The sequence below is a fragment of the Rana temporaria genome, chromosome 3, assembly GCF_905171775.1.
Source record: "Rana temporaria chromosome 3, aRanTem1.1, whole genome shotgun sequence".
NCBI lineage: Eukaryota > Metazoa > Chordata > Amphibia > Anura > Ranidae > Rana > Rana temporaria.
The window spans coordinates 424,593,497-424,621,109 of record NC_053491.1 but is presented as its reverse complement, the minus strand read 5'-3'; the positions used below and the strand labels follow the sequence as shown (position 1 = coordinate 424,621,109).

Below are 27,613 nucleotides of genomic sequence, written 5' to 3'. Positions count from 1 at the left end.
ATCCAACTTAGTTGAGAAAAATAATTTTAAATTTTAAATTTAACTCAAAAAAGAGGAGCCCCCGGAATCCGAGGGTCTCAAACTGCAGCCTGCAGCACTGCCTGCCCGAAGGCAGTATCAGTATTCCTTCTTACGTCCAACTTGTAGAATTTTGTAAACGTGTGGACAGAAGACCAGGTTGCCGCCTTGCAAACTTGAGCCATAGAGATCTGGTGGTGTGCTGCCCAGGAGGCGCCCATGGCTCTAGTAGAATGAGCCTTTAATGATACTGGAGGAGGCAACCCTTTCAAGCCGTAGGCCTGAGTGATTAATTGCTTAATCCACCTAGAAATGGTGGACTTTGCAGCTGCCTGCCCCTTCTTGGGCCCATCCGGTAGAATGAACAGCACATCTGTTTTCCGGATCTTCTTTGTAGCTTTAAGATAGGCCTTCATGGCCCTGACAATATCCAAGGTATGCAGCAACCCTTCCTTTCTGGAAGTAGGTTTAGGGAAGAAGGATGGTAATACCAAATCCTGGTTCAAATGAAAACTGGATATGACCTTCGGTAGGAAGGAAGGATGAGGGCGGAGAACGACCCTGTCCTTATGAAAAACAAGATATGGTTCCTTACAGGATAAGGCCGCTAGCTCCGAAACTCTTCTTGCGGAAACTATGGCAACCAAAAATACTAACTTCCTTGTCAGTAGAACCAAAGGAATTTCAGCCAACGGCTCAAACGGTTGTTTCTGTAAACTTGACAGAACAAGATTTAAATCCCACGGACAAAGCGGGGATTTAACTGGAGGTCTAATACGTAAGACCCCTTGAAGGAAGGTCTTAACCAGCGAGTGGGTGGCCAGCGGCCGCTGAAACCACACTGACAGAGCAGAAATCTGTCCTTTGATTGTGCTTAATGCCAATCCTTTATCCACTCCTAGCTGGAGAAAACTTAATACTCTATCGATGGTAAATTTGCGAGAAAAGCCATCGCTTGGACTCACACCAGCCTACATAGGCCTTCCAGACCCTGTAATAAATCACCCTAGAGACCGGTTTCCTGGCTCTGATTAGGGTAGAGACTACTTTCTGAGACAGACCTCTACCCCTGAGAATCAGGGATTCAGCTTCCAGGCCGTCAAATTTAGATGCCGTAAGGCAGGGTGGAGGATCGGACCTTGCGATAGCAGGTCTGGCCGTAGAGGAAGAGTCCAAGGGTCTCCCACTACCATCTTTAGGATGAGTGAGTACCATGCCCTTCTGGGCCATGCTGGAGCTACCAGGATGACTGGTATGTGTTCCACCCGGATCCTGCGCAGCAGGCGGGGTAGTAACTGGAGCGGGGGAAACGCATAAAGAAGTTTGAACTGATGCCAAGGGCAAACCAACGCATCGGTTCCGCAGGCCATCGGATCCCTTGAGCGGGATATGAACCTGTCTAGTTTCTTGTTGAGTCTCGATGCCATGATATCCACGTCCGGCACTCCCCATCTTTGGCAGAGTGCTTGAAAGACTTGTGGATGCAGAGACCATTCCCCCGGCCATAGAGTCTGGCGGCTTAAGAAGTCCGCCTGAAAGTTGTCCACTCCTGGAATGAATATTGCCGATATGCAGGGCACATGCGCCTCTGCCCATAGGAGAATCAAGCTCACCTCTCTCTGAGCGGCTTGACTCCTGGTTCCCCCTTGGTGATTTATGTATGCCACGGCCGTGGCATTGTCTGATTGAATTCTCACCGGGAACCCCTGCAATTTTGACGTCCAAGCCCTGAGGGCTAGTCGAGCAGCTCTGAGCTCCAAGATGTTGATGGGCAACTGCTTCTCTGGCTTTGCCCAAGTACCTTGGCGAGTGCAACCATCCAAAATTGCTCCCCAGCCCGTCAGGCTGGCGTCTGTGGTCACTATCTTCCAAGCCACTGGGCTGAAAGACTTCCCCTTCAGTAGATTCTGAGGGTCTAACCACCAACACAGACTTTGTCGGACTCTTGATAAGAGCGGCAACGGGATATCCAAGGCCTGTGGCCTTCTGCTCCATGCTGACAGGATGGCTGCCTGTAGGATGCGAGTGTGGCTCTGGGCGTATGGTACCGCCTCGAACGTGGCCACCATCTTGCCTAGTAACCTCATACATAGGCGAATAGTCGGTTCTTTCTTGCTTAGAACCAGTAGGATTAATTCCTTGATGGCTTTTACCTTCCTCAGAGGTAGGAACACTCCTTGTTGTTCTGTGTCTAATCTCATGCCGAGATATTCCAACTGCCTTGTGGGCTGGAAAGCTGACTTTTCTCGATTTAGGACCCAGCCGAACCTCTCGAGGTATTGGACCGTGAGGGCCACTGCTCGCTCCAAGCCGGGAGACGAGTGGTCTATGACTAGGAGGTCGTCCAGGTATGCTAGGATCGTGACCCCTTGGATCCTTAGCTTGGCTAGGATCGGAGCTAGGACCTTCGTGAACACCCGGGGGGCCGTAGCCAACCCGAAGGGAAGCGCCACGAATTGGAAGTGACGCGAAGCCACCATGAAGCGTAGATATCTTTGATGTGGCTGATAAATTGGAACATGAAGGTAGGCATCCTTTATGTCTATGGACGCCATGAAGTCGTCCTTCTGGAGTGTGGCAGCTGCTGACCGCACGGATTCCATCCGAAATGAGCGGATCTTTAGATATGCATTTACCATCTTTAGGTCCAAAATTGGCCTGACATCTCCATTGGGGATGATGAATAGGTTGGAGTAGAAACCCAGCCCCTGTTCCAGGACTGGCCGGAATCCGAGGCGGATCGTTTGGAATCCTCGACTCCTGGAAATGAGGAGGAGGAAACCTTAGGAAATCTAATTTGTAGCCTGTGGCCACGGAAGACCGTACCCACTCGTCGGGAATGCTGGCTTCCCAAATCTCTGAAAAGAGTCGCAGCCTTCCCCCCACCTTCGTGGGTGGGGGCGCCCCTTCATAAGGTTGGCTTGGGGGCTGGTTTTGCTGGTTTGCGAAACCACTGCCTTTTGCCTCTAACAGCCTGTCCTTGTGATTTGCTGTTGAAGCCGAAGTTTGCTTTTGCAGGAGGCCGTCGATACTGCTTGGCATTAGAGGGCCCCTGCCCAGGGGAATACTGTCGTTTAAACGCAGGCCCCTGAACCTTCTTCTTAGTTGGCAAGAGAGTACTCTTGCCGTTTGAAATGGTCTGAATGTATTTATCTAGGTCTTCTCCGAAGAGTCGTCCTCCATGGAAGGGGAACCCTACCAGGAGCTTCTTGCATGGGGGCTCAGCCTCCCAGCTTTTTAACCATAAGAGTCTTCTCATATGGATAAGGGATAACGATAAACGTGACGCTTGCTGGATAGAATCCTTGATTGCGTCTACCGTAAAACATATGGCCTTAGGGACATCCGAAAATTCTTCTGCCTGCTGGGCAGGAATAAGTTTAAGCATCTGCTTAAATTGATCCGATAATGCTTGAGCGACCCCAATCGCAGCCACAGCTGGCTGTACTACTGCCCCTGCAGTAGTGAAGGAGTTCTTAAGTAGTGCTTCCAAGCGCTTATCAACTGGATCCTTGAACACCTGTATGTTTTCTACAGGGCATGTTAACGATTTGTTAACACATGAGATGGCTGCGTCCACTGCAGGAGTAGCCCATCTTTTGGAAAAATTTTCTTCCATAGGATATAGGACAGAGAACTTCTTAGGTGGTAAGAAGATCTTATCTGGCTTGTTCCAATCTTGGAACAAAACTCCCTCTAATAGAGGATGGATCGGAAACACAGCATTGCTTTGAGGCGCCCTCAGTGAGCCCAAAGCTGAAACCGTCGATACCTGGAGATCTGGTACTGGCAAGTTGAATGCCCTATGGACCAAGTCCGACAATCCTTGAATCCACCAGCTCTCCCTCAGGGAGACTGCCCCAGACTCCTCTGTATCCGGATCTTCGATCCCTGAACCTACTTGGTCCTTGTCCAAGAGGTCGTCCAATTCCCCTGAGGAAAGGACCTCCTCTTCTGAGGGTCCGCGCTCGGGCGACGGAGATCTATTCCGCTTACTGCCCCGCATAGCTGCGGCTATCATTTTACCCATGCTTTTCTGCATCTCTTTTAAAGAGGTGAGTAATACCTCCTCCGTGACCATCTTAGGGTTGGACTGACCCGCGTCAGCTCCAGCCCCAGATCCCGATGGCCCCAAGGCTCCCTGTGGGGAAAGCAGCGGCATAGCATTGTCCGAGACCTCAGACTCTCTGGGGGAATCCCCACCTCTTGTACCCTTGTTTTTTGATGCCATGGTACAATACCGAGGTACACCTGCTACTTATTGGTACCTGGGACTTATAAATAGTTAAATGCCCAAACACCTGTTTGGGGGATAAAAAATGCTTCCTCTCCCCTAGATGACACTTTTTTTTTTTTTTTTTTTTTCAAATCTAGGAAAGAAAAAACATTCTGTCCCCCTGAGTAGTATTGCAAGAAAAACTATGAGATGGAAAAGAAACAGCCTATTTCTAGGCTTGAAAACAGTCTTTCTGAAGACTGCAATATTCTTTCTGGCCACTGTGTGTCCTCGGCGCCCCGTGCTTGCCGTTCTGGTCTTTCCTCCTCAGTTCCAAAGTATTGAATGAGCTATATGGAACAAACAAGGAAGGGCCGCCCCTTCCTTAAGCCACTGACCCGCCCTTCCCCCCCAGCAATCTCAAACAGGAAATGCCCCTCCCGACAGGGGGGGGGGTGGGGTTGGGAGGAAGGGACCTCTCTGCTCCAGAGGTCGGCGTTTTGCCTGCTTTGCAGGCCGTGAGGAGGAAGACTGAATGGAGCATCGCCTGGAGGCTTGCAGGTAAGCACAGCTCTCTGACACACACATATACTTTTATATCACACAGGCCCCACTCAATGCTTTTCCAACACTACAAGGGAGGTCACATCTTATGGGGAATAATACATATAGAGCCATCCTATCTTTATGATATGTGACTAGTTTGCCAGATGCAGTGCATAACTTTAGGCATGTCCCCTGTGACCCCCCAGAAAAAACCTGCTAAGAACCAAGTTCCGCAAGTTTTCCCCTCACTTACCTGCTCCATGCCGCAGGACTTTGCCAAGCAAGAGGCCCAATCTTCCCCCATCTCGGTGGGGATGTCTAGACCTTCAGGCCCTGGGTTCCTATGAAGGATCCACTGTCCTGGGCCCATATAGCACTCTGGCAACAGAAACATTAGGCACCCAAAGGTTTCTAAGTTCTGGGCCCAGGGTCCAGCTCTCTAAAAAGAAAAGCATTATGGGCTATACCCCAAGGGTTTGGGGTCCGGTTACTGACCACTTTAGCGCTGAGGCTTTTTTGGACAGAACCGGTTAGCTCACCTAATCCCAAGGATGTGGAGGCAAGCTAAACCATGACTAACACCTAAGACACTGGCGGAAAAACTGAGGTACTCCTCCTATGGGAGGGGGTTATATAGGGAGGGGCATTTCCTGTTTGAGATTGCCAGTGTCTACACCTGAAGGTACTCCATATAACCCATATAGTAATGAATGCCGCTCTGTGTCCCGTGATGTACGATAAAGAAAATAATTTTCTATGTGTCCTGTTAACCCCATGGTAATGTGAGCTGTGTAAAAATGCAGCATGTCTTCTATGTCAATTAAATTCTTAAGGCTGGGTTCACATATGTGTGAATTGAATACAAGTTTCCCCACATCCAATTCACATGACAGGTGAGTGTGACCGGCTCTCAATGGTTCGTACAGGTCCAGGGGAACCGCGGAGCAGATTGCAAAAGGGTCCTGTACATTTTTGGGTCCGGTTCAGGTACGAATTCAGGCAAAACTTCAGACCCGAATCGTACCTGAACCGGCGGTGAACAGACACGCACCGGACCCCAGGCATGAACCTGTGGCTACAAATATGTGAACCCAGCCTTAATAAAAACATATTGAAAGTGACCTATCATTTTATTAATAATAATTCAACCTAATGTGTACTTGCAGAAAATCAATTATAGTTGACCTTTAAAACCGAAAACAAAGTGCATAGGTAAGGATCACATGGTAAACCCCCGGAAAACTCAGAATTGGCGCTGTGATTTACTACCCATCATAGCTCTGTACCAGTTTAACTAAAACCCCATATTGTTTTTCCACAAATATCCATATAGAAAGTAGCATGCTCCAGATACAATCTGCCTACAGGAAACAGAGTGGCAGTTTTACAAATGATTCCTCATTATTTACACGCATGCTGGGATAAATATCACTTAATTGCATGCTGCTAATTACTTTTTGGATTATCCCCAAAACTATCACTAGTTAACTATTCCCCTGTAAGTCGATTTGTTTTCCCATTAAACATTCAAATCCTTCATCCATCCGAGCCCAGGAAATACCTCTAGGATAGGCAAACACCCCTTTGTCTGCTGCGAGCGGTGACTGGTGGGGGAGGTCTTCATTAATTCTGCACATACAATCCAGGAGCCTGCTGACCCTCTCAGCCGGGTTAATAAAAGGCTCACAATCTTCAAGAATGCATTTACAAGCATTATGCAAACATAAGGAAATAAAACACTTCTATGTTAAAAAAAATAGACTTGTTGCCAGCGTTTTTGTCGTAGATACAAAAATCACTCTGCCTTTTCACATTCATTCAACCTTTTAGGAAAATACACAATCAAAGAACTAAACATTTCTAAAATGTACAACGGCAGTGTAATTTAGATAAGCCTTTCAACCAGGGTGCCTTGAGGTTTATTCAGTGGTGCCTTGGCAAAATGCCTAAAAATTGTCTAAAATTGTATACAAGCTGGCATGTAGATGAACACTGCCTTTTAGTTACACCAAGTCACATTGCGCACCATTACAACCTTCTAGCTGCCAGCATCCTAATGACCAATGGCATCATTAGTTGATAAGGAGAATGTTCGTAACCTGCATAGCATCCTTGTTTGACCCTCCCCTGTCCCTCTCCATTAGCGGTGGGGTCACATTAGCTGAGTGATGGAGAAACTTTGGAATACTAGTCAGTACCAGTTTGCAAAAGTGTATTTACTTCGGAAGAATAAATCACCTTTAACGTTGGGTGTCCTACTTGGACTTGTGGATGTTGCAGCATTACATAAAACTATTAGAATACTTTTTACATTTTAGAATGGGATGCCTCAAGACCAGAATTCTTAAAAGGGTCCCTCAAGATTGTCCATAATTTTAAAAAAAGAGTGCCTTGACTGAAAAAAGGTTGAGAAACACTGGTTTATATTACGTGTAAATATAACCAATTACTGGCAAAAAAATACCTTATGGGCTACACCATTTAGACTAGCCATTTGTACCATACAGCCATTTAGGGAATATAAAGATGATTGTACTATAAGCTGTTTGGAGAGTTTAAAAAGGAATATGTCTTTTTGCCCTATTGGCTCCCAACAAAGGATAAATACCCCGGTTCTGCCTTGTTCACCTGCTAAGCCAGATCACTCCAGCATGAAGCTTACAGTATTGGGGCCGGGTGATTGGCCACTTAGGAGAAAGAGGAGATGGTCATATGTGCCACCATACCCAAAGTACTGGGACTTTCCAAGGGCTCAGCAGGGGAGTGCATAGGTGTTAAGAGGACCTGTCAGTGGCTAGATCTGTTTTAATCTATTTCAAAAGCAAGTATAGATGTGGAGTGGTAAAATTAATTGGAGAGAGCTCAGTTCAGTTTGGCAAAGCTATGGCAGACCTACAGAATCCATAGACGGTACCAATTATCTGCACAAGAGTGGTTTCAAGTCTGATTTGCTAAAAGTCTGTGTGTGGATTGTAGCCATCATTTATTCATTAGGTGAAATATAAAATCCCATTACATGATTGTGGGCGACAGTGCGGGATAGGGCATTAAATGTTAGAAATAAAAATTTACCATGGGTTCTGCACCTTCCTCACTCCATATAATTAATTAAATATGTTGTGGCTGGAGTTGTATTTCCTAAAGACCAGCCACCAAGTCAAGTCTCACATTTATATCTGTGTGTGGGGCCAACAACATTTATAAGAATCAGGCAGTCAATATCAGGAGAAGGCAACAGTGACATACTGTGGGGCTTGCTTTGGTCTCTGAAGAGCAATCTGAATGCAGATTGCTCTTCAGAGAGCATTTGACAGGTGGGGAGGAGGCTTATTCAATCCTGGTCTTTTACCAGACCACAACTGCTTGTGTGAAGGAACCCTAGAAGTGTGTGCACAAATGGGACAGTTATATCCCAGGTCAGTCCACACTGACAAAACTCATATAACAAATAGTTATCAAGTGGAAGAGATTTAATGAGATGTAAAAATTACATCCTTAATGTGTAAACATTTGTGAGAATATGGATGATATCTGGGAGGTTCAGTCAAAGCTAGCCATACACCTTTACATTTCTCTCAGCAAAATCAGTTGATTCCCCCATCCAAGTTAAAACAGTTTGGATAAAGGAATCTCCCCTGCTGGCTATTGAATTCAACAGCCGGTGGGACCCGCATCTGGCAAATACCAAAACAGTGTCTGCCAATGATTGCTTGCAGTTACTGTTGGGCAAATTGTTACCTAAATATGTGAAACTAAAGCCAGCAGGAGACAGGAGAATTCTTTTCTGCAGCCTTTGTTACACAAAGCACTATGAGGGTACCACATTTGTTGTTTGGCAACTGAAGAATGAAAAACACAATCTCTACACAATACTCTATTGGTTTTCCACCATGTTCCAAAAAGCAATATTTCACTTTTGGTTGAATGTCTGCCGACTGAATGGCCTGCTGGCTCTCTAGGTCACACCTCAATGTTTAAGGACAAGACAGATGCTCTTGACACATTGCAAAAAATAAAACACTTGGCTGCTCGCACCATCACAAACAAAAGTTGTCAGGGGGATAAAATAACTTCAAAAACAGCAATACCCTGTTAAAGAACCAGGTTTGTAATTACCTGTTTGGCAGGTCTTTCAAGCTCTGCACTCCAATACGATCCAATGTCCCTGATGGGTGGGGTAGCGTCCAACCTACTGGGCATACACCATTGTGGTGTCTTACGACAGAGCCATGGCTTAGCCCACTTATCCCCATGACAGAGTCCCCTCCATCACATCAGAATGTCCCCAACACTACAAAGTCCCTGTATCCTTCCATTTTGCTTTTAAAATGTCCTTATTTCTTCTGAGAAATGCTCACTTCCTGTTCTTTTGTCTAACTCCACACAGTAATGCAAGGGTTTCTCCCTGGTGTGGAGTGTCGTGCTCGCCCCCTCTTCTGCAATAACAGCCTGCGTGCTCGCTGTTGTTTACAGTGAAACTTCAGTTCTGCTTTAAGCAAACCGCCTGCTGGACAGGGAAGTACGGTATAAACCTAATTCTTTCAAAGAGTATTGCTGAACCCTGATCAGGTTGTCTTAATGGAGAAGTTCAGCCAAATCTCATTTGGCTGTATTTCTCTTGTGGATCAGAGGAGCTCAGTTCGTTCTGCACTTCTGCAACCTGTTTTTAGGTAGACAGCAGGCTGAAGCGCGCCATTGGCTGACGTCATGGTGCCGGTCCAGGCTGGTCTATATGGTTGGGATCCACTCACAAGCCTTGACCGGCACCCAGCTCAGCCTCCCAGCGAGCCGCTGAGAGCCTGAGCCAGCCGCTCCCGCCCCTCCATAGCCCAACAGTCACCAGCTCTCTGCTCACGGAGCTGCGAGAATCGAGCAATCAGTGGTGTTTGATCGCTCGGTTCCCAGTGTTAAAGCCGGTGGGGGACCGATGCTGCATCTATCTATTCAAGTATGATTCCAACAAAAAAAGTAAATCCCACACTTCTCTTTTAAAGCGGAGGTTCCACGGGAAAACGTTTTTTTTTTTTTTTTGAAGATTAATCTGCTGCTTTTCATCTAGCAATTCGTTGACTCACCAGTCCCATCCTTGTAGCCGCCAGCATATTAATTTCCCCGAAAACGACATTTTATAAAAATGTACGATGGACGTTGCCATCTTAATTGTGGGCAGTCTGAAGCCCTCCTGTGTTTTCTTACGGGATGCGGTGAATGCTGATGTCCCAGCATTCACCACGTTATCCCGCGCATGCGCAGTGCTGACAGCGAGCCGCACCTTCAACACTGCACAGTTACCATCACAACGGCGGCCGGCGTCCTGAAAAGGACCCGCCCCGTTGTGACGACAGATCTTTGGTATCAGCGATAGCTCAGAACGCACTGAGCAGCTGATGTAAAGGTGTGTGCCAGCAGTTAAAATGGCGGATTTGTATCCGCCCTCGTCACATGACTGGCTGCAAGAGTCATGTGATGCACAGAACCAACACGAGACTACTTCTGCTGCGCTGTATAGAATCCTATCCTGGGCAGTGTCACGCTGTGAACCCAGGAATCATTGCGGCGATCGCAGACGAAGTGACACGCCCAGTCCCGCGGGACTCAGACCAGGAAGTGCCTGCCTCAGACCACTAAATCAAGGTATGGAAACTATTTTATTTTTTTTGGAAAACGAACTGTTTATAGATATTCTGAGCCCTTGTGTTTAAAGCAGACTTGCAAATTAGGGTGAACCTCCGCTTTAAGGAGAAACTTTAGTCGCTCCTCTGATTTTTGAATTTTTTTTTGGAGTTTCATTTACCTGTAATGCAACATTATCCTGGATTTAGATACTCACCTGCCCAGTGGATCCAGCATTGTCCTGCTGCAACACGCTGATCAGGTGCAGCAGCCCGGATTTCGTACCACCATCTTGGTCTTCCTCATTACTTGGAAGGAACCTTTTATTTATTTTACTCAGTTGCTTAATTATATCCTATGACCACGGGATTGGCGCAGAGATAGCGCTGTAGTGTAGTGTGTCTTGGAAAGAAGACGGCCGATTATGAAAACAGTCCTGCCAACTGATCACTGTCATTCCATTTTCCTGCAGCCTCCTGGGATATGTGATGTGGAATCCTAGGAGGCTGAGGCAAATCCATATGGCAGAGGGTAGCGGCTGTGCAAGGAGCCTTAGATGACCTGGGATTGAAAGCCTACTTTAGTTAAAATTTTTATACAAATGAAAAGGTCACAATACAATCCAAACCTACAAAAAGTAATAATAAAAATAAGCTTAACTGCACTTTATTTGTAAATTATCTGGTTAAAGAAGGTCAGAAAGATGTTACATGGGTGAGTGCTTTAGAATTTTAATTCTGTGAGTAAAGATTTTATTCTTCAGAAGAAGGATTAATTCCTGAAGAAGGGAAAAAAAAAAACAAAAAAAAAAAAAACACGCAGCATATACATATACGCAGGGCCCCAGCTGTTCCAGTTGGCCTCTGACCTTTTGCTTTTCTTAAGTGTGATTTTTGCCCCTCACCCCTCTTGTGAAGCGGGCGCTCCCCTCCCCCCTTTCCCTCACAAGCCTAGACACAAAAGCTTCCTCAGTGCTCCTTGTGTGAAGCAGCACAAAAATGTCACTGGCCCCTTTGGCTAATGAAGTGTATGGGTCAAAATGACTGTTTATATATGTTAATCTACTTCCTCTCAGCAGAGTGTGTGTGACAGAGCTCTCATTCTATACACAAGCTGCCGCCTGAATGGAAAGGCACACAAGCCTGCAATCCCCCACATCAGTGGAAGTTATTTTTCTTTTTTTGGCACAGAGCTTTCACTGATCAGGAAATCCCATGAAACTAGTATTTAGCTAATAAAAAAGGGATAGGAAAAGGGAAAAAAAAATAACATCCATGCCACACACACACATAAGGAGCCACATTAAAGAGGTTTGCGTTAGGATTTAAACCTTTGCTTGGCCTATGGTTGTGAAGATGTAAAAACTTGCGTTTGTTAGTTTTAGGCCTTGTTCAAGATAGCACTCCTGAATGTAGTTTCTCTAAAATGCCAAAAGTTATTTGAGAAGCATACAAAAATTTCATGTCACCCAGATCAGTTTTTCCTGCATTAGATGTGCTTATGTTTAGCCACATTTAGGCTACATGCACACTGGGCAATTAGCTGCTGTGCACTAGGGATGAGCTTTGTATTCGAGTCAAACTCATGTTTAACTCGACACATCGTATGTTCGATCGTTCGTCGAAAAACAAACAAAACGGGTCGCTCACGCCAAATTCGAATTACGTTTCAGACACCATAATTCACTGCGGCATCGCTGGCTGATGATTGGCCAAGCATGCACCATGACCCACATGCTTGGCCAATCACAGCTTGCAAAAAAAACGGAGAGCCATAATTGGCCAAAGCCAGGGTGGCTTTGGCCAATTATGGCTCAGGGGGTTTAGTACACACCCCACACTATATTAAGGCCGCCTGCAGGTCGGCCTTGTGTAGTGTGTTGCGGTGGTTAAGAGGAGGACAGAGAAGGTGTCATTTTTTGCAGGTAGATAGAGCAGGCAGGCTAGTCAGTTAATGTTACAGTGTGTAGAGGATATATATACATCCCAGGTGTTGTACATATATTTATACACTGTATAGTTTAGCTAGATCAGTTCTTCCTAATTTACTGGCAGGCAGGTGATTGTGCTAGCTGCAGTATTCTTACGTGGTTTATTGACGGTGTCCTCTGTAGTTTGAACCTAAAGCTACTTGGTGTGTGCTGGCCGTGTGCTCTGTAGTTTGCACCTAAAGATTCAGGAGTAGTGATTTTAATGATGCTTAAATAAAAAAATAAAAAAAATGAAAATTCCTTTAAATATTGTACTTGCTGGATGTCTATAGTATGCCTGTGAAAATGTCTTTGAGAAGCCGGGTCTTGCCTGAGGGAACATGTATCAATGGAAAAAAAAGTTTTAAAAACTGAAGTTTTTCAGGAGTCCTGAAAAAACAGACCGTTTAAAACTTTTTTTCCATTGAAACATGTTCCCTGGGGCAAGACCCAGGTTCTCAAAGACGTTTTCACAGGCATACTATAGACACCCAGCAGGTACAATATTTAAAATGAATTTTTCATTTTTTTATTTTTTTTATTTAAGCATCATTAAAATCACTGCTCCTGAAAAAACGGCTGTTTTTAAAACTTTTTTTCCATTGATGCATGTTCCCTCGGGCAAGACCCGGGTTCTCAGACGTTTTACAACAATAACTTGCATATTAGGCTTTAAAATGAGCACTTTTGAATTTGAACGTTCGAGTCTCAAACGTCAATGGCGTTCTAAATGTTTGCGCGTCCGTTCGAAGGTTCTGGTGCGGCTCATCCCTACTGTGCACCCATTGTCTGCATTTTCATCGGGAAGGGCTGAGTGAAGTGTCCAGTCCTGCTGTTTGTCCAAACTCTATGACCGGCTTAGATACATTGCATCTGGATGTTGTACTGAGTGGCATTTACTTTTAGGGCCGTATTTGTATTAAATGTCCCTGAATGCATAGGACCCTAAATGTGAGTACAGCATCCAGCTGCGGCAAATTTAAAGTGGTAGTAAACCCTAGTCTACCACTTGTACCTACAGGCAAGCCTATAGTAAAGATTACTTGTAGGTACTGTGAATATCTCAGTTTAGGAGTTATTCAGAGTGTATGCAGCCATTGACATGACCGACACATGCGCTGTGAAGGTCCGACATACAGTGCCGGACCTCTAGAGCCCGTGTAGTAGATGTCATCACGCCCCCGGCCACTCATGTAGCCAGAGGCCTTGAAGGAAGACTGGGGGAAGAGGTCAGCCCTCTCAGTGGTGACAGTGCAGCGCCGGAGGGCTTCGTTCTAGGGAAGTCTCGCATAATGGGCTAGTATGTGATGTATACTAGCCAATTATGACATTGCCTTGCTTTTTTTTGATCCACTGCAGTTTACTACCGCTTTAAGCCTATAAGACTCTAATAGGGCTGGACACTGCACTTGCGCCTCCCAGGCACGTGAACATTATTATACGGGATTTATATAGCGCCAACAGTTTGCACAGCGCTTTACAACATGGGGCAAACCGTACAGTTACAATACAATTCAATAAAGGAGGGATCAGGGGTCCCTGCCCATTAGACCTTACAGTCTAGAAATGAACATGCCAGGTTTTGATGCAGAGGCTAAATGCCCAGTATGCATGACCTGAAAACACCCAAAACACAGGTAAATGCAGTGTGAATGGAATCATAAAATATATATATTATTATTATACAGGATTTATATAGCGCCAACAGTTTACGCAGCGCTTTACAACATCAGGGAAGACATTATAGTTACAATACAATTTAATACAGGAATGATCAGAGGGCCCTGCTCGACTCGTTAGAGCTTACTATCCAATTTTTATTTATTTATTTATTTATTTATACAAGAAAAAATCTTGTTGAAAATCCTTTATGTGCAGCTATAAATGTCATTTAATTGTATATAAACACAGATTTGACAGTACCAGTGTGAATGAGTGCCAAGAGATTAGGGAGGGGACAGAACCTTGGTCAGGTTATAGCAAAAGAAAGTGATAAAAAAAAATAAAAAAAAAAATAGCACTGGACCAGTAATGTTATCCTTTTGGCATTGCTATCAAAGTATTTATGTTGATGTAAATAATCTAGTTCCTGGGCAGGTGGCTTCTACACATAAAAAGGATTTCTTAGGTCTCCTTGGCATGTAGACAAATGCAATAACATTGGAAATCGAAGCTCCACACCACTGCCAAGAGGTCCAGAGTTAACTTTTTTTCCAATAAAAGTCAGGAGGACAATGCAAAAAGTAGCAGTCCTGACTTTTGAGATGTTATATCTGGACCTCTTAGCAGCAGTGTGGCACTTTAACTTGCAGTTTTATTTTTTTTTTGCTTAACCCTCCCTAGTCATCCTGGTGATCACTGTCACTGGGATAGAAAGCAAAAGAGAACATCAAAAAAGATTTGTAATTCTGTTCAGTCTGGTTAACCAGGCATTCCATCAGGTCCTCATCTAATACAGCCACATTTCAGTTATTCCTAGCACACACTGGAGTTTGCAGATTGCACAGTTAAGGAGAACAGATTTCTCCATCCACACAAGCAAGATGGATAAAAGAATCTCCCTCTGCTGGGACATCGAACTGATCAGCGGCTGCATTCGCTGATGCATAAAGGGTTTTCTAGGTTACTTGTTGACAGAAGTCAGTCTATTGATCTATGTTTGTCAAATGGGGATGGCCACACACACACACACACACTGTTCAAAATTTGACAGGTCCCACGGTCCTGTCAATTCTCCCTTCCCCTCCCCTCCCTTTCGTTCTATCCTGACCCTTATTTCATTGCATCTTTTCCCTTCTCTTTCCTTCTTTTTGAAACCGAGACTGTGCCTAGGGCTGCCCTTGGTCTCTTTTGCTTTAGGGTGACCCTGGATACTCGGATTTAGGCTCTACCTCTTGTCGACAAGCGGCCACTATTGCTACATCTCAATTTTTTTTGTATCTTTCAGCCGAATGTTCACCCCGACCTGAGCCAGGGATATCCATTGGACCCGTACACGCATTACCCTCCACTGTAATGCAGTGCACCTGGTGCCCTAGTTAGTCGGCCCTTATGCTCTGGTGATTTATAGGTACCCTTTGGGTTATGCCATAAGGTCACCCAGTTGATAAATAGTACCTATAAAAGTTAATCGATTGTTATGCTCACTGAACTGCACCCCGAAGCGGGTGAACATCTGTCAAGATGTTATACTTATTTCAATAGAAGTTATTGTACTAGAAAATTAGGCAGATTTCGGTTCAACCTGCTGAAATTCCATCCATCCATGAATCAGCTTAACGTAACTTAACTGGCCAAATTCAGTTGGAGGAAAATGGAATGTAAGCACTGGGGATTTAGAATCACCCCAATATTATAAGTTATAAAATGGTACTTATACAATGTGTCTGGATTATGGTTTGGCAGTTTCTTCACATCAATGGATCTCCACTTCCTTGGTTTGCATCTGAGAACCTAGTTCCAGACTTGGAATTAGAACATCCAGGTGAATTTATTCTATGGCATAAAATAATTTTTCATACAACCAATTTGTTTCGGGGGTCATAAAGCAGTATATGATGTACAGTAGGCTATACTGAAAATTAGATAAATGGTGTTAACCCACATAATGCCAGCAATCTAAATTATACTGTGCTATATAATATTCATCTGGCTCAACAACCGCATACCTCGTTTTTAGTCCAGCATACATTCAAAAGCCCAGATGAAGGGGTGCATACTGACCCCAGGAACGCATTGGCACTACAGGAAATTCTTGTATTCTCTTTTGAAATTAACTCACATTTGAACATTCACATTTCCTTAGTGGCGCTTTATTCTCATCAGGAGAAATTCAGGAACGTCTATAATCCATGTCTGCAGTGTATCTTGTAAAAGGTTCACTTATGTTTTATTCAACAACAAAAAAGCATTGCTCTACCTCCTAAATACAATGGCGGCTCAGCAAGGTTAAACCGTACTAAGTATAAGTAAATGTTTACACTTCAGACTCTCTGCAATAAAATGCTGACTGGGCAACATTACCTGTTAAGACATTGATTAAAAATACCAATATTTAACCAGAAATGTCCAATGTTCTGGAACCTTCTGTGCATAAAAAAATAGGGTGGTAGTGGAAAAAGTAGGTATTCTGTACTACAGCATGTGCTTCACCAGAAGCAATTTGCCCACTAAAGTGAAATAGAAGTTCACAAATGCAACACAGTTCCCAAAAGGTATCAGGTGTTACAGATGTGATCTGATATTATGTTGGTTCAGCAACAATAATTTTAGCTTATATACACACACACACACACACACACACACACACACACACACACCAGTAGCCAATTGATATGCCATGTTACTAATATTATATGCCAATTTGTTGTCGCGCAAAGTTCTTTTTATAGTCCTATGTCTTTTTTTTATTTTATATAGAAGACTATAAAAATGATATTATATATATTAAAAAAACGAATTTTTCATCTGCTCTCTGTACAGCACTAGATTGTTTAGATTTGTCTCCGGAGTTTATTTATTTTTGCTGGAAAGATTTCTATATTTGAATTTTTGATAAACTGTATAAATCGGCTGTTTGAATCTGAATTTCAGAAATGCAAACGCCAATCTTAAAGGAGTGCAATAAAACTTCCATGAGTTATTAAATATCGAGAAGACAGACATGCTTGTGATCATCCATAAATGATGTCATGCTTTGGGAGGAGGGGTGCAGTCTTTTGCGATAAGTGACAAGGGTAAAGTAGGGTTGACCTGTTGTAACAGCCCAAAAGTATTAATAAATCCATCATGATGTACTGTCCAACCATTTTCTATAGGCGTTGTATTTGTTCGTGGCTTATTGAGGTCAGAAATCTGACTTTATTGGGGTGGGGTGGGGGGGGGGGGGTAAACTGAGTCACTTTTACTAGCAGAAATTTGTTAAACTTGACCTCTACTTAAAATCAATTAAACTAAACCTAAGCTTGTATAGTAAGCTGCGTAAAGTACACAAAATGCACCTTCAGCTTTACTGGAACCCTCTTCTTTTTAATCTGCTGCTGGAGCACCCTACTGTTCGGTTTATGGCCAGTGTAGACCTCATTTCCCACCACGGCCAAGTGCTGTCACATGAGGCAGGTATTTATACAAGATATTGAGGGTGTTACAGCCATCATTGAAGGGATATCCAAGTTGACGATACACCTTTTCAAGCATAATATATAAGCTCAAAGTAGAACTATAGGCAAGCCTATTTTTATTTTGGATAGAGTACTGGAAGGGTATAAGCTTGTTTTTATTTTATTTCCATCTGCATCACATTGGGTAAATTTACCTTCACTTCCTGTCCAATAGCCAAAACAGGAAGCAAAATCTAATCCCTGCAAATTAAGGGAATTTCTTGGGGACCCCCAGGTTACCAGACCTAATGTCCCCATTGGAAAATGTCCCATCATCTAGAAGGTTTTGATGTTATACTTTAATAAAAATGTATTACAATTTAAGCATTTAATCCCATCTACAAGTTTGTTTTAAAATACATGCCTAGCTAAACCTAGTCTTGAATTGGGGGGGGGGGGGAGCTCCTCCATATCCCTCTTGGTAAACTGTAGGACAGCTAATGTTACTTTTTTTGGTTTCTATGCTTGGTAATAAAAGAGGAATTGAGGAAAAATCTTTTAATGGGCACCACTGTTGCACTGACAGCCAAGAGATGAATTTACCCTCACTTGGAAGAAATTTTCTTTCACTTACTGTTTTGTCGCTAGGCTGGGAATTTAGAGGAAATGTCCCCAATAAAAAAACATAGACCTAAAAGGCAAAATATCATGCACTACCCTATGCCAAACTTAAACAAAACAAAAAAAAGTTTTGGCTATACAGATGCACTATAACTGTTGACAGACAAATCTTTGGTTAGTGATAGCAGTAAGACTAGTGATTTTCACAGCTGCAAAACTAACCATAATGGTGGGGAATTGTATTATTGTAACTTAAAAGTTAATATTTTAAGGTTTTCCTTTTACACTGATATTATTGGATCTGTTTAGAGTTTTAAACATGCAATAAGCGGTTCCGAAGACCTGGTATAACATGAAATGTAATCTGTGGTTCTTGGATGCAATCCTTTCTCCGATTTTCTAAGTTACACTCGTTAGGTAGGAAACAAATCCTGACCATTGCAATCATTTCTAAATGTTGGCAGCTGTCATTTTTTGTTGCATTGTGAAAGATGGGACTTCACATACAGACACTCTCTAGGTGAGAGTCCTGCCAGCGACGTACAGACAAGATCTCTAGAAGAGATAAGGAGATTCTGGTCTGGAAGGAAGCAATATACTGTATAATTGGGAGTCTTATCTAGGAAAGCCATTTTTTATTGGAATGCATGTTCCTCCCCCACAAGAGACCCCCCAGAAAACTCTAAAGTGCCTTGTGTGGGTAGTACACTAAATCAGACACATTTTCCTGCAAAAGAAAAACAGGAGAACAAGTGAACAGCAACACTGTTCACAACAGAAACCAGTATTTCGGGCATGGCTTGCATAAGTTCTACCAGCAGCACCGCACCATGAGCCACAAGGTTTTGTATTTTGGCACAAAAGCTAGAAGTATTGGGAATGTAATGCTTCTATATTTAATGCCCCAAGATTTCCCTCATCATTAGAGGAATAAACATAGCAAAAGAAAAAAAGAAGAAAACCCCCACACAGCCTATTGCCTATCCCTGGCTCTGAATGCAGTGCTCACACTGCTACAGAGACACACTGAAGCATCGTCTCAGATCACTCGCCATACTAATACAGGTGAGATGTTTACATTTCAACTCATTTTTACTTCCCGCTTTTCATGCCCACATTATCTTGTGTCTAGATGTAATCCTATCTGTGTCGGTGTACACAACAATCAGTAACCTGGGGCTGTGTTCTGCTCCATGTACACCAAGCTGCCAGAGAGGTATGCATGCTGTTTACCCAGAAGAGGAGTGCAGACAGCCTGGGGCTATGGAAAGGAAAGACAAGTTCTTTGCTGGGACAAAAGCAGGACAGGAAGTCTGCGCTGGATTAAGTTTGTGCCTCTGGGCTGAGAACCTACTTAGTTCCATATTAGCAGCTACTGGGAAATGTATCTCCCTTTAAATAAAAATAGGTGCCTTTATATCTAGCTATATAAAAAGTGTTTGTACCTGCAATAAAAAAAAAAAAAGAAAAAAAGGGGGGGGGGGAATAATTTTGGGTGCACTCCATTAAAAACCATAGCAATGCTGACCAACATACAGTAAACCAGGGTAATAGTAAATCAATGCCAATACAAGACACCAAAATAACATGTGGAATGTGAACCCGTCACATACTGTACAGGGAAAAGAGACTCATATTTAGTAAATTTATTCTCAATGCACAGGACTTACAGATCTTTAGCTATTAACTAATACGGTAATTTTTACGAATACTGCATCACGTCACAAGATGCTATCAATAGCAAAACACAGCTAACATGTCCGCTTTGTCTCTTCCATGTACAAGCCTTTTGAATGGTAGGGGTTTAGTAGCTTGCTCTAGCTCTACAGTAGTCTATGTGGCTGCAAGTCCTCTGAGGAGTAATATCTGCTCCTGTCCATGCCATAGTTTATCAGATTTGATCACAAGCAATGAGGATGGAAAAAGGAAGTTCACAGTGCGGGACTTCAACTCAGCTAACAAAAGCAACAGAGATGCCATAATGAAAGTTGGATAAAGTCCCTCTCAGAAAAAAAGAATATTAAAAATGTATCGCAGAAACTACCATTCAAAGATTAACACATGCTGAAGTCTAAATATAAAGATTCACTACTAACACATGAAAACTAAGTCTTACCTTGGTCCGGCAAGGTGGAAGGGGGCCGGGCAGCTGAGAGAGCAGCGCCAAGCAGGACACCCCAGAGGAACAAGGACCTTCCAGAGAACATCCCAACTTGGCTAATGCAGAGTACAGGAATCCATGAGGTCTCCAGTGTCGAGGGGAGACGAGCCTCACTCCACGCCTGTAAAAACACAAAAAAATAAAAAAAGAATACATTAAAAAAAAAAGAAATGGAAAAATGGGATGTGAAGCAAAAAGGTCATGATTGTAGAGTACAGAGAAAGATCATAAGTGGAAAACCTGGGAAACAGATGACTGCAACCCGCTATCTTATTTTGGGTAATGTGAAAAAATGTATAAGGAATATTGAAATTATACAATGGTTTGGAACTGATCACAAGGCCTCATCAGACCTTTCAAGCCCCCCCCCAAAAAAATAAAAAAAAATAAAATAAAAAAATAAAACATTGTTTAGAACAAAAAAAAACTAAAAAGATAAAAAGGATATCTTTACCAGGATAATGGTACAATGAAACAAGATGCTCCCGTTATGTAGCTGCTGAGGGAGGAATTAAGTATAGAGAGTCACTTGAGTGACAGCTCCAAGTATGCCGACTCACAGGCAAGAAAAAAAACAAAACAAACACACACCAAAACACCATGTAAAATATATTAAAATGCATATATAAAATATTGGAAGATAAAAAAAAAAAAAAAAAAAAAAAAAAAATAGAATTCTCTAGTGTGACCTTGTCACTACACTACACGATCATTACAATATTCTTTTACATTTTTCTGTCCCCCATGCTACCATGGGACAAAGTACATGTAGCTAAGCACTTTACTGTAGTCATGAAGCCATGCCCCCCCCCCCCCTTGTGCAGCAAATCCGACAACTTGGAAAGAGATGGATCCATCGTACCTGCAGCTTGTACTTTTACGGCAAGAAATGATAGCAAGCGTTATTGCAGACTCTCAGCCGCTCCTATTCTGTAAATGGAGACCACACCAATGTATTTGCTAATAGTGAGTGGAAAGAATGTGCTTAATAGGAGGGCCTGCATTCACAATTTATTCGCCACTTATTCAGTCCCAATACACCCCCCCCCCCCCCCCAGATGTGCTGGGCCCTATCTTTAATCTGACCTCAAGCCTTATAGAGAGGTGGTGAGACAATTATATGAGAAGGGATTTAGAATTATGGGAAATCCTACCTACCAAAGTTGCAAGGAAAGATATTTGTTTCTGTTAGCAGCTATAGAAACCACGGCAGGCTGTATTTAAAAAGCCACAACATTAAGGCTAATTTTAGACTTGCAGCCAAACCACTGTACCACTGAAAAGTGATCCACATTTGAATCGCTTTTCAGGAGGCATTTGACAGGCAGCAAGGAGACGATGTGATGCAGTTGTGGGGCGTTTGAGATGCTTCCACTCTAATGGGTTGCATTCAGCAGGCTTACAGCTCAAATATGATCGATTTTGCAAAGCCTCGCAGACACAACACCCCAATTGATGCCGTTACAACTTAAAGGGGGGAATGTGGTTTGTGCTCTAGAACAGTGGTCATCAACCTTGCCCTGCAGGGCCCACTAACAGGCCAGGTTTGCAAGATAACTGAAATACATCACAGCTGATATCATTTGCTCCTCAGTGATTGCACTATTCTAGACTGCATCTCCCCAAGGTAATACATAAAACCTGGCCTGTTAGTGGGCCCTGCAGGACAGGGTTGATGACCACTGCTCTAGAACACTATATTGTGTGGACAAAATGATCAACAATATTTATTAAAATCAGAATGGTAAAAAAATAAAATTATATATATATATATATATATATATATATATATATATATATATATATATATATATATTATATACATATACACATACACACACACCGAATATTAATATATTGTCACGCATAAACTCCCCTCATTTCAACCCTTGCAAGATTAAGCCAATGTACATTTAAAAAAAAAAAAAAAAGAGAAGAAGAAAATGAAGAAAACAAAAATTACAAAATAAATGTAATTAGATTGGTCTCTTTAGACAAGCCCTCCAGTCTTCATAGGCACATACAAGCGATATGCAATCTGCCGTCTAACAAGACTCCAGAACAGTGTTGGTAAATTTAGCATATCCATGTTTAAACCCTGGGGCCGGGACGAAACATGTTGGGGGCATGGCCTGGATGAAACGAGTGGAGACCGCTTTTACCTGCCAACCACTCGGGTCAGGTCAGGTGAGGTGTGCGGCGGCCGTGCTATCTCTTCCTATTTCTGCAGCATGTTACAGAAGTTGCTGGAAGAATGGGGGCATGCTTCAAGAGACAGTCATAAGGCCCGTACAAACGATCAGAAAATCGTATGAAAAATACCACTTTTAAAGCAACCATACGATAAACCGATCCTTGGTACAGAGCTTTCGAGAGCCGATCACGACAGTTCATCCGATATTATCCGTTCAGACAAGCACGAAAATCTCTCATGCGATACCAGATTGTAGGATTCATTTAGTTCAATCAGTGCAGTTGTCGTTCGAAAACTCAACACAATACAAATACATTACATCACTTCCAATTTTTTTTTCTGTCGCACGAGAATTTTCGTAACTTTAGTGAACTCTTAATTTTCAATATGAAATTAGCATGCAAAAAAAAAAAAAAAAAACAACAACATGGATGATCATTCATCCGATAATCTCATTGTGTGTACCTGCCAATAGACTGTAGACATGTTACGCGAGACTGCTAGAGATCACAGCTATTACAACCCCTTTTCAAATCAACGCTTTCACAGCACTATGAAAAAAAAAAAAAATTATCCCACATGTCTCTTAGCAAGATCCATTATAAAAAAGATCAGAGGACAAAAAAATAGTTGTAATGGTTGTGAAGGCTAAAGGTTGCATTCAATGCATGAAGGTAAAAAATCCTTCAGTGTGCAACTCCCCCCTCAGCAGCAATGTGCACGAGAGCAGCTCTCACAGGTCTCTCCTTCCTCATTGGCTGAAACACAGTAGTTGGAGCCATTGGCTCCTGCTGTGGTCACTCACGGCCAGTGAGGAAAGAACTATGCTCTCTGTTTCTCAGACACAGAGGCTGCTCAGGAGCAAACATGCACGAGTGCCCCACAGCAAGCAGTTTGCTGTGGGGGCACTCAGAGGGGGAGGGGCCAGGAGCAGCAGTGGGGGGACCTGAGAAGAAGGTGCTCTGAGCAAAACCATTATACAAAAGCAGGCAAGTGTGACATTTTTTTAATTTTTTTATATAAAAAAAACACACAATTTTACCTTTGCAAATGCTTTCAATGCTAGAAGCCAGTCTAAGAAGTGCTTTTCTTTCACTGGCTTTAGTAAGCATAAAAAACCCTCAAAACACACGGCCTGTGGAGGCCCCGAGGGACACACTTCTCTTGCCCCTCTTGTGTACAAATGTAAACAATTGTGGCTATGTTTTTGATACTGTTGAGAAGGGTAAAAACACAGCCTTTTTATTTTATTTGTTGTGGTCTTCCCACTGGGGAGATTTCACTTCACTTCCTATACTAAAGATGCAAACAAAAAAAAACAAAAAAAGGAGCATGGTATCTCCACTTTTGGCAAAAAGGAGTTTCCAGCAGTTGGATAAACTGGAGGTTTTGTGCTGGGATTCCAGAATTTTAGTGTAGGACACTACAGTATTTTCATTCAACAATGAGAAATGGAATGTGAATCAGTCAAACAGATGTTGACATGGCTCTAGGGCAAATTTCAGGCCTATTTGGCCCCCCCAAAAAAGGGAGGAAATGGATTGCCACTCAGCTGGAACTTGCAGCGTGCTTGTTGTCTGTATCTTGTGGCAGAAGCTGGAGGCATCCAAAACACTCGTGTATTTGCTTGGATTAAAGTGCTCCATATGGTTTTTTCCCTCTCTCTCCACAGTGATATATATATATATATATATATCTATATATATACACACACACACACACACACACACACACACACACACACACACACACACACACACAAAAAACACCATACACACACACACACACACACACACACACACCATTAGTTACTGAGTTGCCTTCTCAAAAAAGGACAACAAAGTGTCATTAGAAATCCAAAAGATCAAAGGGATTTTCCTTTAAGTGTATTGTAGGTGGAGCCACAAAAAGCAATCGTTTATTGATCGATTTGCTTTTTTTTTTTTTTTTTTTTATTATAAGATTTGCTTTTTTATGTACTTTAAAATAAATGCTTGTGTTGTATTTACTTACTTAAAACATGCCTTGTCTCTTATCTATCTGTAAAATGCATGCATAGAACTATGTGTAAACACATTTAGAACAATCTAACATGCAAAAAAAAAAAAAAAACCAAACATGCCTGTGTTCTAAAATGTATGAAAGTGAATATCTCCTAAAGTGGTTCTAAACTCAAAAAGGTTTAACCTTAAAAGCAGAGCTCCACCCAAAAATGGAACTTCCGCTTTAAGTACTGCTGACCCCCTGACATGCCACATTTGGCATGTCAGGGGGGGTGCAGGTACCCAGTTTTGACAGGCACTCAGCTCCCACTTTCTCCCATAGGTGTCGGAAGTTCACCTCTCCCCCTTCCCTCCCTGTAATCTTCTGGGGACACACACGTCACAGGTCTCAGAAGATTGCCCGACCATTCACAGCTCGCAGTGCGCTCCCGGCTGTGAAGCCACAGCCAGGTGCCCACAGTTACAATGCCAGCGCCACAGAGAGGAGGGGTGAGGAGCAAGGCTTTGCACACCCGCATCGCTGGACCGTGGGACAGGCGAGTGCCTGTTTATTAAAAGTCAGCAGCTACACTTTAAATTGGTGGAACGCTACTTTAAATGTATCCTATGCATTAAGATTTAAAAAAGGGGGGGGGAATAACACTCCACTACCTGTTTTAGCCCCCCGCAATCTTTAAACACTCACCTGACTCTTCCGCCACTTCAGCACCTCTCCTCCCACGTCCTGGTCTCACGGGAGACAGAGCAGCAGGAGTCATAGGCTCCTGCTGCTGTCAGTCAACTCCTGGGAGGACGTGGCTTACTTGTGCTCTGTGTGTCTATGGCTTACTAAAGGAGACAACTGGAGGAAGGAGGAGCAGACAGCACTAGCAGTGGATTGCCTCCTAAAAAAGGGAAGGTTATATTCTTGCACATAGACAAATATATATATCTATATCTATATCTATATCTATATTTCTTTAATGATCACTATTTAGTTTCTGTATGTATACTCAATACATCTTAGTGCATTTTATGTACAACACGTTTGATCGATTTTAAAATGCATCAAATCAAAAACATAAAAATAAAGAAAACAGAACATGATTGGAAGTCTCATTTCACCAAAGTGAGAGGAAATCCATGGAAAGCTCATCACACATCTCAATCTAACTGTACAAGGGCCTGTCTGAATACACAGGTAGGGTAGATTCTGGTAAATCTAAAATGGATTGCATAAAGATTGTATAGTCGGATTGTAACATGGTCTCCAAAAAAAAAAAAAAAAAATTTGTCCCCATTTGAAGACTTCCCCTCTATTCCTGTTCAGGTGACTAAGTGTAAAATTTGGAATTTTTCCATCACTTTTAGCCTCGGTGACAATGACTATACAGTATGTATATATGTGCACATTTAGGGTACAGCATTAGCATTTAAGGAAATATGTGAACCCCCACAAGAAATGCATGCCAACATGTCAAGAAAAATCATACAAGCCGTCACCTTTGGGGTTCAGCCACATGCTTTTAATACTGGAGATGACTGCGTTCCTGACCTGCAATTTCATTTTCTACAGTGCACTTCTAATATACATCACATAAGTAATTACATATGTTCTGGATGCATTATTCATGAGTTTACCATGCCCTTCCACAGAATCCTATTGGACACACAATATAACAGATACAAGTCTCAGTATGTCAGGGCAAATCCCCAAATACTCAGCTAGAATACTTATAAAGAGGACTGTTTTACTTGCCAAATGATTTGTATTGCAGTTCAGCCAGCCTTGTGATTCACACCCCTGATTATCGCATAGCTCCCAACTGCCCCTGATTTCGAGGGGCTGTCCCCGATTTGGAGAAATGTCCCTCCTCATTTGTCCCTCATTTTGGTCTGATCTTTATTAGTTGTATATAAAATGCACTCTTTCAAAAAAAGTGTTTCCCAGTGTTAAACCTTTCATCCAAAATTCTAAATTGCTGCATTTGGAAATTTTAAAAAACAATATAAAAGGAAAAGTAGTGGAAAATAAAATAAAAAATCCCTTGTGAATCTAAACTTTTTTTAGTCAAGTCTCCTTTAAGGGGGTGTGGCAGGGGGCGTGCCCTATGCCTACATACATTTGCTAGTAGGTGTGCCTCATTTCCATCTCAAAATGTTGGGAGGTATGTCATCGTAGGTCATTTCAAAGTTCATTGACCAGATTGGGGACACAGAAAGCTACCAGATAAATAGTGGTCACCCTGCTGACTAAACAGCATGGCAACAAAGTGAATTACTGTGGAAACCATATTCTGTATATGATCTGCTTGTATGGAATTATACAGTGTATCTAAGCCCAAGAAAAAAAACGTAATGTATTGCAGCTTGCCTTGTGGTGGTTGAATTAATTAATGGTTGAAAATTGGTTCCTGGACACATTAGGGCCCCAAAACATTATCAACATATGATCCAATGGATATTAAATGAATAGTGCCACATCCCTATAGTTATACCCAAAAAAAACAAAAAAAAGTTTTTAAAGTGGAGGTTCACCCAAAAAAAATCAATTTTTAACATTAGATTGGGCCTAATTACGGGAAGCAGAATCGGGTGTTTTGTTTAAAATCAATGCAGTACTTACCGTGATAGAGATAGATGTTCTCCGTGGCTTCCGGGTATGGGCTGCGGGACTGGGCGTTCCTATTTGATTGACAGCCTTCCGGCCGTCGCATACAGCGCGTCACCAGTTTCCGAAAGTAGCCGAATGTCGGTGCGCAGGCGCCGTATAGACCCGCACCAACGTTCGGCAACTCGTGACGCGCTGTATGCGACCGTCGGAAGGCTGTCAATCCAATAGGAACGCCCAGTCCCGAAGACCAGACCGGGAAGCGGCGGAGAACAGCTCTCTCTAAAACGGTAAGTACTGCATTGATAAAAAAAATAAAATAAAACACCCGATTCTGCTTCCCGTAATTAGCCTCAATCCAACGTAAAAATTTTTTTTTCGGGTGAACCCCCGCTTTAAATATTAAAAAGGATTTTGTATCCCAATTCACAATATGTCATGGACTAACTATCCTGAAAACAAAGATAAGGCATCAGTGTGATAGAGCAAAACATGATATCCAAACATAGTTCATTGCTTTAGGCCCAACACGTTTCATGGACTTGATCCACTTCTTCAGGAGCCATTGGAGTGCTTATTCACA

General features: G+C 42.8%; 1 protein-coding gene across 6 annotated transcripts in view; it reads right to left on the bottom strand.

Annotated features, from left to right (window-relative positions):
* Positions 1-27,613, bottom strand: part of FGFR1 (fibroblast growth factor receptor 1) — a 120,912-nt gene that overhangs the window by 72,081 nt on the left and 21,218 nt on the right. For all 6 annotated transcript variants that reach the window (XM_040346220.1, XM_040346218.1, XM_040346221.1 and 3 more), the window contains exon 2: positions 20,199-20,364. In XM_040346220.1, the coding sequence (XP_040202154.1) occupies positions 20,199-20,289 (91 nt within the window). In that variant the 5' untranslated portion in view covers positions 20,290-20,364. The remainder of the gene's footprint in view (positions 1-20,198; positions 20,365-27,613) is intronic.